The following is a 19,654-nucleotide window of genomic DNA, read 5'->3' as shown; positions in this document are numbered from 1 at the left end:
TTGTTATTCTCAGATGAGGAAACTGAGAATAACAAACATTCAGAAATCTGATCCAAATGACATCGTGAGTATGAAGCAGAGTCTTAACCTGCATCCAGGTTCACTAAGCTCTAGAAGCTGAGCTCTCATCCACGATGTTATGATGGCAATCCTGCTCAGTATCCTTCCTCAGTGATCTTCTGATATCTCAACAACTTCTGGAATTTTAAAAACATCTACTGGATAACTCTTATAACCTTTCTGATAAGTAGACAAATGATAAACCCAGATTAGTTTATTTTTTTTTCCTATTCTGATATTTTTACCCATGATGCATTTAACCTGTAACATAGAATCAAATTCTAAATCCAGGGACCTAAAATCGTCAAAAAAAACTACAGACTGCACATTTCTCATAATGCCCTATTTATTTCCAATGGGATATTCTTTTTACCCAAGGCAAGGGAGGCATCTGATTTTGAAGAGAAGAGGAAAAAAATGGGAAAAGGAATGAGAATAAAAGTTAAAGAAGTGAGTTCAGGCAAGAAGCACCCCCCCTTTCCAGGCCACCTCTGATTATGAATGCTCTGTGGTGCCATGCTCAGCTAGCACCACACCATGGGATCCTGGATAGAGCTTACATGACTGGCAAGCTCGTTTTGGAAACCTCTGACTGCCAGGTGAAAGGATTCCTTTAGGTACATATAATTCGTATATAACCATTAAGCCAAAAAAGATGTATAAAGCATACTCTATGCCCTTAAGGAATTACAATATAGTTGGAGAGATACAAATATACACATGCACATGACAGCACAATGCATAATGGTGGGTGCTAACTGTTGTTATAGGAGACTGTTATAAGATCATATGTAACATTTTTAGTGCTTTGCAGTTTTGCACACTATGATCTGTAACAGAAGCTCAAGGGTACCTTCTTCTTCATGGAGGGAGAGGGGTCCTTAAGGTCATATATTTCTCAAAGACAAAATTAGGCCATGGTGGCAAGGAATGATGCTCTCAAGGGACAGTATAAAGGTTTTGAAAGCCATTTTCCACTTGGCTCCCTATCTTGGCCTCTTCCTGTTGTCAGCCTGCTTCACATTGCTGATTTTTTTCTTATGTGCCATGCAGCTAGGTGCAATAAGTAAATGGTCCCACTTTCCCTTATTGGGGAAAAAGTGTCCAAAGGGACTCTGGGAGCCTGGATATGGCTGCAGGCAAAGGCTATGAGGAGAGTCCAGCTGGTTCTGCTCTGCTCTGGGTCTCAGGAAAATAGCTATCATTTCTTTCTACATCTTCTCATCATCAGATGAGTGAAATGCTAAAATGTCACCTTCAGATGGTAGGTGAACGCTAAATTAAGATGAGAGCATGACCCTGGAAGGGAATTGTCAGCTGTCACTCAGCCTGCCCTTCACTAGGCTTTAGGCTTCAGGGGCAGAAAGAACCCTGTATCTCCACCTAGTCAAGCCAGCTTACCAGAGCAGCAGGCCACACTGGGGTTCATTTGTGGGGGGTGAGTCCACTCAAAAACCTAGCAAGAGAGAGGCAGCTCCCTGAGGACTTAAGAGATTCGAGAAGCAGGCCATCCTCATTTTTACCCATCAGTGAATACAGCCAGCATCTTACAGCTTCCAAAAAGCACTTTTACAAACATTACTTTATTTCCTTTCACAAAATATGAAGAATACAGGAAAGTCATTATTTCCATTTTATAAACGAGAAAAACAAAACTCAGAAAGAATAGTTGGCTTTTGCCAGGTCTAAGAACTAGTAAGAGTTGTGCCGAGATCTTCAAACTTCTTGTTCTAAAGTATTCTCACAGCAGACACTCCAGCAAGGGCAGCCACAGAGATGCAGGATTTAAGCAGAGCCCTACAAGATGAGTAATCTGCACAGCAGCAATCCAGTGAATGATTTAAAGATAAGCATTGATAGTGACTAAATTGTAAATAAGAGTTGATACACTAAATGATATTTTTATGGGGAAACAAAAATGTTCATTTTCTATTACATATAAAATAAGAATGACCTCCCTAGATTCAAGAAAATCAACTCTTTCCCTCCAAACAACCTTGCTCTTGACCTAATCCACTGTGGATCTGTCATCCATGAATTATATAAACTCTTATGAGGACTGATTTATGGTTTTGGCCTGCACTGTCAATTGGGCAGATGAAGTCCAGGCGGTCACTATCATCCATAAGAAGCAGAATATCCTTCAGTTTATCTTTGCTGTACCTTATTTAAGATTTGCAGGACACTGCACCTATTTATTTCAGACCAGAGATGTGTTCAAGGCCTTAGCAAACAGTTCTGTGTTCACCTCAAACACACCCCTTCTGGCTTTAAGCTGTGTATTATATTTCAATCATTTTCCCGTGCCAATGTCTTTCCTGACAAGAATCTTCTACCTTCCAAGATCATTCTAGTTGTTATTCTTGGAATGTTCTCCAGCTCAGTTATGCCTCTTTTGCTCTTTGTTGACTAAAGCTGCATATAATCTTTCAGGTGTGGATAAATCACAGCTTGCACAAGGCACAGATATGATCTCTGCTGGAAGACATCCAACGTTTTGATAGCCTCTTTGGGCTGCAGTACCATACTAGGCAGAAGCCCCTAGGGGACAGCTGACAAAGACACTAGGCATCGTAGTAGTCCTGTGGTTTAGTATTAGCCTCCCCCTTTCCCCAGGGAAAAAAGACTACTTGCAAACTCAGAGATCTTTCTAAGCATTTCTTCTTCCAAGTCACCAGTAGAGATGTTAAGGCAGATCAAACATTGATCTAAAAGTGCTTATTTATGCTTATCAAATATATGTCTCTCCCAGATTAGTTCTTAAAATAAAAATGAATTAAATTATTTCAATTCAACACATGTTTCTAAACGCAAGATCACAAGTGACAAAGGAAACATGGTTCTCTCAAATAATTGCACACTTCAGAAAGTTAATATTTCATTTACATGATAAAGAATATCTACCTTCAACTAAATGTCAAAATTACACTTAGTGATGAAACAGTTGTAGCATTATCATTAAAGTTTCAAACAAAACAAAGATGCTTCATAACCACTATCCATTCATTTGACAAATATTTATTGAGTGCTACTTAGAACAGATACATGTTCTAAGTATGGATGACATGGTGATAATTAATATTCATTCTCCCACCATGGATTTTATATTACTTAATACTCTGAGTAATGTTACAAAACTTGAAACAGAATTAGATAGGAGTAGATAAAATGAACGTTGCTTGTCTGCTATGTGATTCCCTATTAAGGAAAAGGAAAAGAATTGAAAAATTATTGAAATAAAAGTTCAGGGATGTGAGTATATATAATGCACAAAATGAGTAATTTTTCAGTATTATAACAGTCAATTTAAAATATAGTGGAAAAAATCTCCCATTCAAAATAACAACCAAATATAGTAAAATACCTTGGAATAACCTTTTGTAAGAAATGTAAAGGCCCTTTATGAAGGCAAAGAATGTTATAATGCAGAACATTCAGAGAAGAAAAACAACAAAAACAAAGCTCTTGGCCATTAAAAATATGAGAACAATGAGGAAGAAACTCAACAGAAAAGTTGGAAGACCAAGTTGAGAAACTCTTCCAGCTTGTGGGGCAAAAAGACAACGAAAAGAAATACAAGAGGAGCAAAAGTAAAAAAATATAAACAACTAGTCCTGGAAGTTCAACATCCAAAGAAGAGGAGATTCAGAAATACGGAAAGAGAAAATGCAGAGGAAGAAATCTTCCGTGAAAAGAAAAGTCAAGCAAATATCCCGGAACAAGACACCAGTTTCCTGATAGAAAGGTCCTCTGAGCATCCACAATGGTACCTGAAAATTGACATACACTAGGCACAAAATTATAAAATTTTAGAATAGTAGGACTAAGAAACTTCCATGGAGACAGATTAGATTTTCACATAAAGCGTCAAGAGTTGATCTTCTCAACAGAAATATCAGAAGCTAGAATAAAATGGAGAAGAACCTTCCCATTCGGAGGAGAAATGATTCTGTGGCAGACACAATGCTCACAGCACCCTGTGCTCTAGTTCCCAGCCCACTTGCAAGTGAGCAGGGCTGCATGACCACTTCTTGCCAATGGGCTGCTCACGGAAGTGACAAGTGTCACTTCCAGGATGAAGGAATGAGGAGTCTTCACACACCACTACAGCTTCTCTCTGCCCGGACACAGTGACATGGAGGTCCAAGCTGGGTGGTAAAGCTGCCAGATGGAAACAGCCCGGGTCCCTGAGCAAGCTCCTGAAATGAGCTCCCCTAAGAGTCCGTGGACCAAGTAAGGCATAAGCCCTAATGTGGAAGCCACTGAGATTTTGCATTACCCCAGCTTACCCTGATTAATATAGATTCCTATTCTGGAACTGTATCCTGTCAAACTATCAATCAAGGATAAAATAAAGACATTTTCAGGAATGCAATAATTTCGGAAAATTTCCACTCCATGCACTTTTTCTCAGGAAGCTACCTAGGAAAGAGAAAAGAGATGCATGCAAGGCAGAATAATGACCCCCTGGGGATGCCCAAGTCTTAACCTCTAGGATCTGTACTACAGTAACTTACATGGCGAAGAGGTCTTCTGATGGTCTTCTGATGATTCTCAAGTGGACCCAATTTAATCACAAGGGTTCTTATGAGTGAAAGAGGGAGAGAGGAGAATCTGAGCTAGAGATTTGAAGATGCTACAGTGCTTGCTTTGAAGATGGGGAAAGAAGCCACAAAGCAAAGAATGCAGGTGACCTCTAGAAGCTGGAAAAGTCAAGGACATGGATTTTCTCCTAGAGCTTTCCTAGAAGGAAAGAGCCAAGTCAACTCCTAGATTTTTAGCCCAGTGAGACCCATTTCAGACATCTGACCTCCAGAACTGTAAGGTAACAAAGTTGTGTTGTTCTAAGTTACTAGGTTTATAGTAATTTGTTACAGCAGCAACAGAAAACTAACACAATGTGATATGCAGGAAATGGGAGCAAACAGAAGAGAGTGAAGGGAGCTCCCAAAGCAGATCTGAGCAGGAGGCTCAGCACAAGGTAGAGGTGGGGGAGAGGGCCCAGGAGAGACTCTACACTGATAAAATACCTTATGTATTTGGAGGCACTGAGAGGAGAGTTTCATAGAAAAGCATGAAAACAAATATAAAACAAGATAATTATTTGTTAAAAAGAAAACAAAAAGATGAACAAGAAAAGAAACCTTATTGTAATGGCTCAGCTGCCATTTTATTATTTACCAGGGTCACCAACAAAAAACAGTGAGTACTGGTTTAGCCCAAAGAACCAAAGAACACACATCCAGTTTAGAGGATGGGGAAAGAGAAGGGTGCTTGAGTGGTGGTGTTGGCTGGGCCCCATGAAAGAGCTAAAATCCTCTGGTCACAGAAGGATGTCAGTGGACAATGGCTAAAGCTGGGGAAAATCAAGAAGCAGCATAAGCAAGTTATTCAGAGATGTTAAAACCAGCACTGAAGACTCAGTTTAAAGTAACTGCTTCTGAAGAGCAGAAAGTAAGGGGGAAGGATGTAGTCATGGTTCACTTTTTCACAATAAGCTAATGAGCCATCTGATGCTGAAACCTCTGTGCATTAGGTACATGCGGAACCAATTAAAGTTACATGTAAGGACCGGCCAGCTATTTGCAACAAATGGTATATAAGGCTTTACTATTCTCAATATACGCTAAAGACCAGACAGATTTGTGAAAAACATTTCATTATGGTTTGCCCCGAGTGGTGGCACTATCTATGGGTGATTATTTTTTTCCTGCTATTCTATAATTTTATGCACCTTCCAAATCAAAACAAAATAGGAGCATGTATAATTTTGAAAACAAGCAAAAAATACTGATCATATGGTCAAAGAGGAAATAAAACAAACAAAAAGAATTAGGTAACTATACTGGGAGCTGTTAAGATGATTAACACTGTAACTTTGAAAACCCGAAGGTAATTGTTACCCTGCCAAAGAATGGCAGCATGGGTTTCCTTAATTTACTAAAGCAATTTCTTGATTAAATATGCTTTCCAACAACAATATGCAGTTTAAAAATTTCACGCTTCATTTAAAGCCCTTCATTTTTGTTGAAGGCAGTCTAAGCCCAATAACATGTTAAATCCAGGTCATAAGTGGGGCTGATCTGGATAAGGTCTGGAGAACATCCTTACCAAGGACAACTGGCCCTTGGGCCTTGGGGAGTGGAGTGGAGCAGATACTAAAGGAAAAATTACATAATCCACATATTTTTAAGCCTGTGGTTATACAAACTTTATTAATTAAAAAAAAAGAAGTGGAAGATGTGCTTAATAGCACTAAACATTTGTTGAAGAAGAAATGGTTTCATTATGTTTTTCTGGGGAAAGAGAGAACACATTACATGCTCAAAAAACTGATAAATTTAGAAGTACTATCTCTGAACTTGGATACAGATCTCCACGGAAAGCTGAAATCTCAGGAGGCCACTAGCTGCTGGGCCAAAGACTTCCACGTTAATGGTTAAGAGCTGTGATGAGTGCAAAAGGAAGGGTGAAGCAAAAATACAGGTGACTTTGGGATAAGATTATGTAAGGCTGATTTTTTTTTAACCTTCTAAGCTATTAATTAATAGTAATAACTGGTAATAAACAAAATACCAAAGCATAAAGTTCTTTATAGCACATACTGAGCTCAGATGCTCTGAGGTATTTCAAAATAAAATATTCAAGTCATTAATTTTCCTATCATTTGCAATGATCAACAAAATCAGAGTGTGGAAGGGACACCTTCAAGGTCATGCTCATCAGAGTGAAACTGATTCCTGACTCCCTGCCTCATTCTGTCCTTCTAGTTCTCTCTTTCTCTAAACCTAATATATTTATCATGAATCATTAAACACAAATCTATTACCCAGTGCAATTGATTCTCCCATGAAATGAAAAGAAGCTTCACTTTTGTAGTTTTTAAAAAGGACGTTGGGTAAAGTCAGGTGTGGACACAGAGAACAATGCTAAAAGCTAAATGACAGGGGGACGGTGGAAAGCCTTGCTCGGTGGCTGAACTAGCCCAGGGAATAAGAGGACAGATAACCACAGGGCCTGAAAGTTGCTGTAAGTTAGGAGATGGTATCTGGCATGCCAACTAACATGTAATTAATCGCTTTTAAAAATCCAAAGAAAACAGGAGTTGGGGGCGAGTCTTATTCTACATTATAGCACCTTGAGCCACCAGAATCAGTAAAAGGCTGTGTAAAGGAAAGACTTGTGGTACTCAGGAAGCAATGCGGGGCGCTTGCTGACCTGCGTCTGGCGTCAGGCTAAGTGCTTTCCATTTATCACATTTAAACCTCACAGCTCTAAGAGGTGGATGTAACTATCTTCTCTTAGACAAAGAAAACTGAAGCTCAAAGAGGTGAAGTATTTGTTGTAGGGTAACTGGTCACATAGCTAGGATTCAAACTGAGGTCTGATTCCAAAATCCATGCTCCTCAGCCTCCAAGCCACCAAGAATAAATACGGAAGTCAGAATGAAGAATCTGCTGAATAAAAACAGTAACATGTTTTAAATCTAATAGATGGGTCCATTGTGTACATCAGGTGTGTATGTCTTACTTGTCTCCCTAATTTTTTTGTGTTTGGAATATTTCATAATTTCAAAAAAGGAACTTCATTATTTCCGTCTTAGATAGAAATAAGAAAATACAAACTTCTTGAGAATGCCAATTTTTCCCCAAAGAAAATCAGATCATGTGGGTCTCTAACCACATCTGACGTTATTTACAGCAGGATGAAAGGGGGGCCCTGTGCTCAGCAGCAATGGCTTCAGGAATTGTTGTGGGAATGGAAGCAGATGCGGCAGGTCCGGCACGCAGCCCAGGTCTGCACCAGAGACAGATTTGCTTCTCATAGGTCCTCACAGACACGAGGAAAACAAAGTGGATGCCCATGCCTACGTCCTGAACAATACGTTTTAAGATTTGGGGGGTGGAACTAAGAAACCACTTTTCCTCTTGAATCTCAGCTTTATTCTTCCAAGTAAAAAGTGATTCTGACCAAAGGAGACTTTATGTGCAGGCACAACTCAGCAATCCTACCCTCAGGGAAAAGGAGAATTTTGGATGCAGAAATCCTCTCCAAGTTGGCCAATGCTTGGCAAAGATGCCTGAAAGTAACTGTACTCCCACTGTCTTCTGGAAGTCACTTACCTACTATGATAACTAGATTTGTGAGTTTTCCTCTGTAGACACCAAACAAGGAATGGAAACCATGGTTTCTTTACTAGAGAACATGAAAACATCTTCTTTCAGCAAATGTATCTTCAAGTTTAAAGGAGTTACTGAGACGGAAAAAACAAACTGAAACAAATATGCAGTCTTTCTCAAGGACTCAGTGGAAGTGGTATTAAATGGCACCAGAGAAGTCTCTGATAGAAATAGGGACATATTTTTTAAGGGGCAACAGACTTCTATACTACTTTAGTTTGTTGCTCTCATAGCCCCTGATCCTGTGAAAACAGGAATTTTCCTTTAAATTCCTAAATGAATTGTTGCTGAGGTCTCTTCCAGAGAAAAATATGATGTAATATAAAATGTTTTTTTGTATATTAAAAAACAAAATTTGAACTGTGGAGATGAATTTCAAATAGAAGAAATTGGGGAGAATATTGGGGGTAATAAAATATCTAAAAAAAATGAGAATTATGAAGAAAAAATTACAAAGAAAAGTGAAGAAACAATGTTGGGGGAAAATATGAGTAGTGATGACTGTTGGGAAAAAATACAAAAATGCACTTAAATTATCCCAATGATAGACTTCTTAGGATGGTTTCAATGTTTATTAAACCAAACCAAATAATGCCTAACAGGGCATAACACAATGTTATCCTGGTCATTGAAGATATTAAACTCGACCTATTTGAATGACTTTCTAGGGCTACCGTAACAGAGTACCACATATTGGGTAGCTTGACACAACAGAAATGTATTCTCTCATAGTTCAGGAGGCCAGAAGTCTGAAATCAAAGTGCCAACAGGATTCATTCCTTCTGGTCTCAGAGGGAGAAGCTGCTCCATGCCTCTCTCCTAGACTCTGGTGGCTGCCAGCAATCCTTAGTATTCCTTGGCCTGTGGCAGCGTACTCCAGTCTCTCCCTCCATCATCACATGGCACCCTCCCTGTGTGACTCTGTGTCCACATTTCCCTCTTCTTATAAGGACATCAATCATATTGGATTTAGGGCCCATCCTACTCCAGTATAACCTCATCTTAACTTTATTACATCTGCAAAGAGCCTATTTCCAAAATATATTGCATTCACAGAAGACTGAATTCTGGTGGTTTGGACTGCACCCTGTCTTTTTGGGGAACACAATTCCATTCATAACACCATTCAGAAATTAATTTGTCAATTCATCACCCCTTTCCTATAACTGAATTTTTTCTATTTTACAATTATGCCAACATGGTCTCCATCTTCCAGGGCTATCATTTTTTCACTCTTTCCACTCTACAGCCAAGCTCCTCAAAGCAGTTCATATCTCCATGTTCCATCCACCACTCCTCAAACCCCAGAAGTGAGGCCCACCCCTCCTCACCCCATCCATCCTAGACTTTTTGACCTGGTCAGTTCCTCCTACTCCATTTTCAGGACTCTCACCTGGAGAGGTGAGGCAGAGCCTCCTGGGTTCACCCTTATCATAGCACTGGCTACCTACTTAATGTATTAAATTGGCCCTGTTTGCTTGCCTGTCCCTCCCGCTAGACTCTAAACTCCTTGAGGGCAGGGAACGTGCCTTCTGCAGCCTTATAGCCCCAGCACGTAGCAGAGAGCCCAGCACAAACTGGGCATAGTAAATGCCTGAATGAATGGATGGTTGTCTCTAGAGGGTCATCTAGACTAAAGAATATATTCACCACAGAACCATGTGCTCTCATAGTCTGATTCTTTGAAATCTTAAGATGCAACTAGATTATAAAGCATTAGATGGAAGGGATTATCTTCAACTTTTATCATGTCTTCCTGATCCCTAGCACGAAGTAGTCACTTAATAATTAATTGACACTAGAGGGAAATTAGCTTCTGGAGGGTGGGTAAGAAGGACTAACCTTTGCTGAACAATTGTTCATTGCCAGATACTGCTAGGTACATATAAATGCCATCTCAATTAATATTATCACTTCTCATTCGTCAGAGATTTCCCAGCATAATAAATTATAACCCTTTTCTAATGAACCCATTTCAAAATAGAATTTCAAATACTAAATTAGCTAGCACATTACTTCATACAGAAAAATAATATATAAATATCATATGTCAAAAACCTTTGTATATAAATGTAGACGTCAGTAATATATCATATATCTTAACCCTCAATATACCATCAGGATCCCCTGGACTCAATTTTAGTGCTTTAGGTTTTATTTTTTAGCAGTTCTAACTATTTGTATGGATTCATATTTCTTGACTTTATTCTTTTTTAGAGATGTTCCAAAGAAAATATACTTCTTTTTAAATAAAGACAATAAAACTCATTCTACTTTGCAATTACCATATATAGGTCCATATAATGTAATTATAATTATATAATTGTCATAATAATATATAGTATATAATATAATTACCATATAATAAGGTCTACTAGCCTCTTTAAAAATTTAAGATCCATTATGAGATCTTAATGATTTTATTTCTCCTATATATTGAAACACTTTGCTGGTTCATCATCCTAAAATAATCACCTACCAATTATGCATCAATTATTCCCAAACATGCTTTAAAAAGACGGAAGTAATAGAAAAATAGAAGGATGATGAAATAGCTTAGAACTGCACTGCTGCTCAGTGATGACTGAAATGTTCTATTCTGTGTTGTCCAATACTGTAGCACTAGCCACACATGGCTACAAAGAATTTGCTATGTGGCTAGAGCAAATGAAAAAGTGAAATTTTATTTTTTGAATTTTAATTAATTTAAATAGCTACATGTACCAAATGGCTACTGCACTGAACAGCCTAGGCCTAGAAGAACAGCTCATTAGGAAAATACATTGTCCCTATTGCATCACTATTCATATTTTATTGTGTTACCTAAAGTGTTGTGTCATCTTGATGAAAGATATAACAGAAGATTGGAGACCCCAACTGTGTAGTTTGCTTTTAACCTTCATTGAATAGACTGAAGAATTCAGAATGTTTCATTCTTGCTTATACTGACAAAGATCAAAAAAAAAAAAAAAAAAAAAACAGACAGAGGAAGAGGTTTCACAAGCACTGGAGGAATCAGACCAATGTTTAGAGTTAGAATCGCACTCAAGACCCTAATGATGACGATGAAATTGATCATGAAAGTGAAACCTCAGACCGCGAGTCTTCAGAGGATAGTATCCTGGATTAACTCTCTCAAACTCAAGAGTCAGTGAGAAAACAATATATTCTAAAGACAAAGTGAAGATACAGTATTTTCATGCAGTTAGTCATCAAGGGCCAGGACTTCATAACAATATTCTTGCAGCAAGAACCTGGACCATCCCATTTTGCTAAATGAATGTGGGACAGTTTGTACATCAAAATTTACTATATATACAGTTTGTAAATGAACAAATGCTGAAGGTGGGTATGTGTACAAAGAAGACTGGAAGGAAAAAGATGAAAAAATTTACTTGCTTGATATAAAAAAAAGTCTAGAAGGTCCATTGGACACAATGGTAAATGGTGATGACTATTTTTTTCTGATATACTGAGAGTTAAAGCTTGTTTACTGTACTAGTCAAGGTACCAGAGAACTTATATTAAAGGGTAAAACTCCAGAAATAAGGTAAAAAATTATTGTCTTTATATTAAATTAGTCATCTTGAAATGGTTAAAAGCATGAACCCTGGAGCTACACCATCCTGGGCTGGAATCCCAAGTCCAGTACTTAGTGCATGACCTCTGGCAAGTTATTCAGCCTCTCTAAGATCCAGTTCCCTCATCTGTAAAATAAGGATTAAAAAATTACTTCCTCTTCTATAGAGTTTTATAGAGACTAAACTTCCACGCAAAGTCCTTAGCAGAATGCTTGGCACATAGGAAATGACAGGCAGCAGTTACAGATAGTGACTTTCCAGCTCTCCTTACCCATCAGATTTGCGAACCCAACATACGTGAAATGATATTCTATTTGCCACCTCCAGGATCTATCATTGCCCATGCCGGCAGCTCACATCAGAGACTAACGTTCCAGGTGAAGTGCAGGCAGGAAGGCGAAGACATCACCTCCAGTGCTCTGGGGGTGTAGACGGAACTGTAGGTGATGCTGCAGAGGCCAGAGCACCTCCGGCTTTTCAGCTTGACTTTAATCTTCTCTTACACAATGACATTTCTCCCTCTGATTTTTAGATTGGCAAGCAATACTTTAATGAGCTCAAATTATACAGAAAATGTAAGGAAAAGAGTAAAAAAAATCTCTCAAAATCTCACCATCCAGAGGAGGCACCATTATCCTTCCAGGCTTCCTCTACACACACACATAATGTATGTGCACAATTTTTTAAGCAGTGGGATCACATTTTACTTGCTGTTTCATGTCTGTTTTTGTACTCAAGAATATCTTTCTAATTTGTTCAATAGAGATCTAGATGTTCAGTCTCAGTAGGGCTCTAACCTTAAACCACTAAATTCTGTGTACACACAAAGCGGTCATAAAAAGTGGTCGGCAAAAGAAAATATTAACATCCGCCTTTAAGTAATGACTTAGATCAAAAACTGGGGTGAGCTTGGAGGTTACAGTGGATTTTAAAAACAAGTCAAAATCAGAGGCATTTGGCTCTTTCTCTTGAAAATACTGGAGAGAATGAAGACCTGGGCTCTGGACGTGCTGTGTGGCACACACCCCATTCCCTAACTGGCTATTACTTGTGGAATGTGAAACTTGTGGAACTGAACTTTTAATAAAATGAGAACTTGCCTGTAAGCCTCAGTACATTTTCAGGGTTTAAGAATCTTATTTTATCTAGATCACAGCTCTTTCGAGCTTGGCATCAAAAAGTTATTTCTGAGTGCTGAACAAATATGAAAACTGCGAGTCTGGACTCAGTCTGGCTCCCCACTGCCAGGCTGGGGGTTCACTCTGGAGGCCACACATGTGTGAGTCCTTGCCACTGTGTCCCTGAACACACCAGTGGCCTGTAGACCTGAATAACCAAGGCTTCACCCCGGGGGACACTCAAGGGACCTTTATCTGGAATCCTGACTTCATCACTTCTGGTATTCATTTCCACCCTGCCAGAAGTAATAAGCATGGATGAAAAGATGTTAACATGCCAATATTATTTTTACCCATTTTTACATTCTTCTTATTATTTTGGCTACTGCTTAGAAAGTTAAGAGTGTTTTTTGCTACTCCACTCCTAGATAAAGAAAATACACTTATAGTGAAATAATCTGTATTATATAAACTGCTGGCTGAAAGAGATTATACTTACAGGTTTCAAACTTGGACTAGAATTTATAAAACTGGATTTATTCTGAAAATGGTCTAAAATGATCTAATGTGATTTGATCGTTTTTGTGTCTCACAGGGAGACTTATTTGGGGGTGGCAGAAGGGAAAGGGGTGAAGAGGGGTGAAGATTGCAAGCCAGGAAAAGCCCTGCAGGGCAAGGGGAGAGAGCCCAGCAAACACAGAACCCAAGCACCAAGGACACGAGCAAAGAGGCTGGGAGGATGGCCGACTCTGCAAGAGTAAATCCCCCAGGCCGACTAAAGGCGTAGCCTCAGGTGGGTCACCAAGGATTGAGTTCAAGAAGGCAAGTTTATATAAACTGGGCCTGGGACTTCTGACCAGGTACAGCCCCATTTATTAAACCTGGAACCCAAAGGAATGGCCTGACATACCACTGAGGGAAGCAACCAATAGGTCCCACAAACGGAGCCACCTTCCCCACTGCAGAGCAGAGGGGCTGAGAAGGGGTCACTTGGCCCTACTTAGGAGAGAAATGCGGTAAGGGGTGAAGGAACCCAGCTGGCCATCTGCACCATTCTTCTTCCCTACCCCGACTTATTTTCCCTCCTAGGCAGATTATTGACAAGAAAATATGTTTTCACTACAAGAAAAGTTACAATGGTGAGTCATCAATACAATAATTAACATCCTTTATATGATAAGCCATGCCACTCTTCTAGGCGGTTAGCAATAAAAAACAGCACAGAAAATGTCCAGGGAAATGATTTTCTTTACACTCATGGCCTTTAGAATAGTGGATCTCAAATGTGGTCCCCAGACCTGCAGTATTAGCATCACTTGGGAGCTTGTTAGAAATGTAGATTCTCAGGTTCCACCCCGGACCTACTGAATCAGACACTCAGGGGTCTGGGCCCAGCAAGCTGTGTTTTAACAAGCCTCCAGGAAATCCTGATGCAAGCTAAAGTTTGAGAATACCGGCCTCGTGGAAAGAGCCTGGGATGGGAGCCAGGACACCTAATTCAGATTCCAGCTCTGGATTCCATGGTCCAGTTCAGTGAAAATTAATAAGTAGTCTCAATGTGCCTGTCTGTGCGACGAGGCTAATGCAAGGATGTGAGGACCCTGGGATGAGCTAGACGCGGTCCTTATCCTCAGATGGTGTCTTACCCTCCATATTCCTTTGTTCCTCCAGGGTAGGGGCTATGGTGTTATTTGTTGTTCTTGCTTTGTTTCATATTCATGTTCCTAGTGCCTGCAGCATCGATATATATGCAGTGGACCAAGTGGTAAGCCATTCACTACTGTGATAAATACTGCTGTACCATTCATCAATAATCTTAATGCTATTCCAGTCTAGTTAACATGAGCCACTGCTTATCTAACGCTTATTACATGCCAGGTGCTGAGTGCTTGTTATGTATCAGCTCATTCAGCCTTGTCAGATGTCCTGTACTGTGGGTCATATTTTCAATCCCACTTTGCACATCAAAAAACTGAAGCTTGAAATGTTAAGTAATTTGTCCAATGTCATATATTGATAGTGGTTGAGCCCGAGATAAACCCAGAAATATTTTATTCCAAAGCTTATGGTCTTACATGTAGAGGAGTTCTTCAAATTCCACAAAATTCAAAAGCCGACTTTAGGGTAAATTTCCAGCCTCTAAGGTTAGTGGTTGACTCTTTTCTCACTCTGCACTTACAACTGCACCTTGTAGGGATCACCTTAAGTGGTCAGAGTGTCTATGTTTTTCTTATTTTTTATGTAGATTGATATTTGGTTTTCACTGGACTCAAGAAAGTAGATAATGGTGGGGAATGACATTAATACTTCACTGGACTGCTCTGACCCTTAAAAGTCAGATCAAAATTGCCTCTAAGAACAAAAGTGGTGGCACAGCCAGGCCGGCACAGCCCAGAGAGGGCCCTGGCAGAGGAGGCCAGTTCCAGGGGCAGAGCATTGGGTGGAGCGTCCCAAGTAAGGCAGGCCCTGGAGACAAGGGCCGAGGTGAGCCTAGCTGAAGGCCTGAGCATGAGGAGGCTAGGTTGTGGACACCGGATCACAGGCCAGCATGGATGCAGAGGCAAACAAGGCAGCAAACAGGAGAAGCAGCCAGAGGTCTGAGGTCAGCCTGAAGCTCCAGTGCCTGGGAGAGCTACAGTGACTGATGAAATGATAGCTCTTGCCCCCTCACCATTTTGGCTATCTTTGCATGCTTCCTTTTCCTGCTCACTATTAGCTAAAGATTAATGTGGCATCTGCCATCTGCTATTTTCTTGTGAACATTTCAGGGCCAGGAGGGATCTGATTGGGGTTGTCGGAGGCTGAAGGTACTGAGAAAAGGAAAAGGGAATTTATACCACAAGCAAAGATCTTACCTTACTAGGAGGTGGTCCATGGTCATCCAAGTAAGTGGAATTTCCTAGTAAAAGAAAAGACAAAAAATTTTGATGAATTAATAGTTTTAAACTTGAAATGAATTTAGTGCAAAGTCATTGAAAATAAGCGTTCTAGATATATTTCTATTCAGACTACAGTACCAAAGAAAATGGGTAATCAATCTCCAGTTTGATGGGATTCTGCTGATGCGACCGGGCTTGGTTCACAGTTTCAGCAGTTATGAACATTGACCTGTGGGGGCGGGGTGTGCGCCGCCGCCCCCCTACAGAAACACACGCATTATTCCTCATCCTGTATCTGTTGAGTTTACGTTGGAACAGTGGTTCTCAAACTTCAGCGTGCATCAGAATTACCTGAAGGTCTTGCTAAAACACAGATTGCTCGGCCCTGTTCTCGGAGTTTCCGATTCAGCAGCTCTGAGAATCTGCATTTTTACCAAGCTCCCAAGTGATGCTGATGCTGTGGGTCCTGAAACCACACTTTGAGAACCGCCGCACCATCCCTCCACTTTGCCTTGATGGTCAATTTCCCTTCATCTTTTCAGTTTCACTTGCTTCCGAAGCTTGACTTGTCTTCACTAATAGCCGCTTACTGGCATGTGTGTTTTCAGAGTATGTGGTTGTTTCCTGATGAATAAAGACTCGGGGGAGTTCTGACAGGAACTATAGCTTATCGAGTTCCTTTTATGTATCAGGTACTCTGTTAAGTGTTTTATAGGTATTCATTCACTTAATTCAAATATCAGAGGTGGGTTATAATTATCCCCATTTATAGAGAAGAGAACAGAGGCCTGGAGAAATCCAGTAATTTGCTCACAGTCACACAGCTGTTAAGCTGCACAGAGGAGGGAAGACTGGTTTTTCCAGAAGGTGCTCAGGCACCTGCCCATCTGAAAAGCCCACCTGGAGTGTTGCCATCTCCAGCTTCTGCACAGCCTGGGCGCCACCGACATCACCAGCTGGCAACACGTTTGATGGTGTTGGGAACCAGTGATGAGGTCAGTATAATCATTACCCTCCGCAAGGGGTGACACTTGTCAGTCTAGGGCAAAGTGAGACGACCAGACATTCTAACAGAACAAAATATGGGAAATATTGGAGCTGCAAGAATACTTACAGAAGACAGCAGATTAGGAAATAAAGTCAATGTCCCAGTTGGAGTAGATGAAAGGTGCTTTTTCAGGAGAGAGCAAAAGTGACTTAAGAAATTGGAATAGAAAAGGGAAGCAGAGTTTAAGCCAGGGACAGTTTGAGTGGGGAAACTTACCCAAACGTAACAAATAAGTGATTTGGGGCTTATAGATTTTTTTCCATACAGAGGCATCATTCACCCCTTTTTCTTTGCATTCTTCTGATCTATCACCCACATGGTGTGCACAGTGACTCTAACTGCTATTTGTATATGACAAAGGAACAATGGGGTCCAATTTTCATGTACAAGATACTCACACATGAACACCTGGCACACTGGTGATTGTTACATTCAGGATCCTTTAAAATGTGAACATGATTAACAATTTGCTAGATTTTTTTTTATTAATCTATAGTCAGTTTACAATGTGTCCATTTCTGGTGTACAGCATAATGTTGCAGTCATACATTCACAGACATATATTCGCTTTCATATTCTTTTTCATTATAAGTTACTGATCTCAATTATTGTGCTGCACTCCACTGGGAACATATTTGAATAGGAGGTAGATCTATACCTGACTTAGTAAAGAGGAGGTGCAGGAAAGAATTCAGAAAAACAGTTGCCTGAGTCTAGAGAAATACTCAGGACGATTCCACTATAATGCAACTGGAATAGCTGCAGAGGGTTCCTGTCTGCTCATCGTAAGAAAGCGTCTTCCCCAAGAGGGATGCAAGAAATTCCAGCACAGTCCAGCATATTCTCAGGTATTCATCTTGGGAATCAAAGGGAGCTCAAAGAGCTAAATGTTTCTAAAATACTAAAAGATTCCATAAAAACCAAAGTTCCTAGAAACTCCTAAAAAGGAGTGATTCCAATGCCTGATTGCTACCTCAAACTCCAGACAAGCATGTCCACTGACTCCTTAGCACCTCAGTTTGGATGTCTGCAGGCATCTCACACCTCACCAGTGTAAACAGACCTCTTCATTTGTTCCTGTTCCAAATTGCTGTCTTTCCTGTCTTCTTTATCAGGTTACACAACACATCCCTCCCCGACAGGCTCCAAAGCCCAAGAGTCATCCTTGATTTAGCTCTTTCCCTTACCCTATCCATACCAACCCATTTGCACATCCTGTTGGCTCAGCCTTCCAAATATCACTCAAATCTGACCACTTCTCACCAGCCCCTCTGGGCCACCTAGGAGAACCCTCCCTTCATGGATCGCCAATCTTCTCCCCTCTTGTACGGCAACCAGAGGGATCTTTTAACCTTATTGCTAATCTGGCCGTGTTAGCCCTCTGCTTAAAATCTATTTCTCTAAGAACAAAGTAGTCAATTCCTTACCATGGTCTTCAACCCTACATGACCCAGGCCCTGCCTCCTGCCACACTCGTCACCAGCACAACAGCCCTCTCTCTGCTCCAGAACACACCAACTTGTTGTCGGTTAAGGACCTTTTGAATTGGCTCTTTCCTCTACCAGAAGAAGCTCGTCCTCACCCACTTCACTCGTGCTCAGGTCAAATGTCCCTGCTTTCTCCCTCCTTCCCTTCCTCTTTCCCATTCTCACTCCCTCTGTCATAATAATGCGCACTTCTTCCTGCACAAAGAAAAGGACCCAGGCTGACCAGTGCTGGCACTAGTACCACAGACCCCATCGTACGGCCACCAGCATATCCCTGCGCTCCCATCCACAGCTATGTTCACATGGTTTATTAGAACAGAGGCTGTAAGTGCCTCACACTTGTAACAGGGTATGGAAAGGGAAAAGAAAAGCTACACAAATAAAAAGCATTTCTTTAGCTGGAGACAGCGTGCTTTTCTTCTCCTAAAGTACAACTGTATCATTTTTTGGTATTTAGGTAGGTCTTTTCATCCTAGGGTCTTATGCTTTCATAGAGCAAAATAAACAAGACTGTCAGAATTTTCAAACCTGAAGTTGGTAACCTGTGGGCTGGGGAGATCAAAGGATGAGCGCTGTTATCAAAATGAGCTTCCCAGAACAGGCTCCCAGGCATCAAAGCTTCTTGCTGCTCTCTCTTGGAAAGGATTCTATGGAGGGTGTCGGAAGGAAGATCAGACCCAAGCCCTCGGGGCCTTTGGGCTTAGAGCTCACAATGTAGATTCAAAAAGAAAGGTGGAGGAGGGTAAGGAGCCAGGGCAGAGGACAAGTGCTTACCTGCCACCCACCTCCGCTGCCCTGCACGTGTCCACTTTTCATACCCCAGTCTCTGATCCCTGTAATTTTCAGAGGCTTGTAGGGGTATATTATTTCATTTCTTTCCAGAAACTACCCCATACCATTAGAGCTCCGATTTCAACCTCCTTTTCATGTCTCAAGTCCTCCCTTTGGGGGTCAAGGATTACAGTATCTTGTCAAGTTAGAAAAAAGGAAAGGCACACACCCCACCACTCCTACCACCAGTCAGACTTCCAGGAGGGCCTGGCTCCAAACTGCCAAGAAATCGCTAGCTTGGGCTGCCATGGAGGTAAACCTCTTACAGAAAGTCAAGCTTGTGTAGTCTGCTCAGGTGGGTGGAGGAGGCGGGGTGGCTACTGATTTGAAGCAACATTCCAGCCCTTCAAACTCTATGCGCTACATGGTCTACATGCTTACGGTGGTGGTGGTTATGTGGCTCTATATGTGGGTTAAAATTGATTGAACTATACACCAAAAGCACCACCAAGAAAACACTTGTGGTTCAA

General features: G+C 40.7%; 1 protein-coding gene across 2 annotated transcripts in view; it reads right to left on the bottom strand.

Annotated features, from left to right (window-relative positions):
• UST (uronyl 2-sulfotransferase) overlaps positions 1-19,654 on the bottom strand; it is a 385,158-nt gene that overhangs the window by 144,822 nt on the left and 220,682 nt on the right. For both annotated transcript variants that reach the window (XM_032485118.1, XM_032485117.1), the window contains exon 2: positions 15,795-15,838. In XM_032485118.1, the coding sequence (XP_032341009.1) occupies positions 15,795-15,838 (44 nt within the window). The remainder of the gene's footprint in view (positions 1-15,794; positions 15,839-19,654) is intronic.

The sequence above is a fragment of the Camelus ferus genome, chromosome 8, assembly GCF_009834535.1.
Source record: "Camelus ferus isolate YT-003-E chromosome 8, BCGSAC_Cfer_1.0, whole genome shotgun sequence".
Lineage (NCBI taxonomy): Eukaryota > Metazoa > Chordata > Mammalia > Artiodactyla > Camelidae > Camelus > Camelus ferus.
Note: the sequence above shows the minus strand (reverse complement) of the source record. Positions and strands in the feature narration are given on the sequence as shown.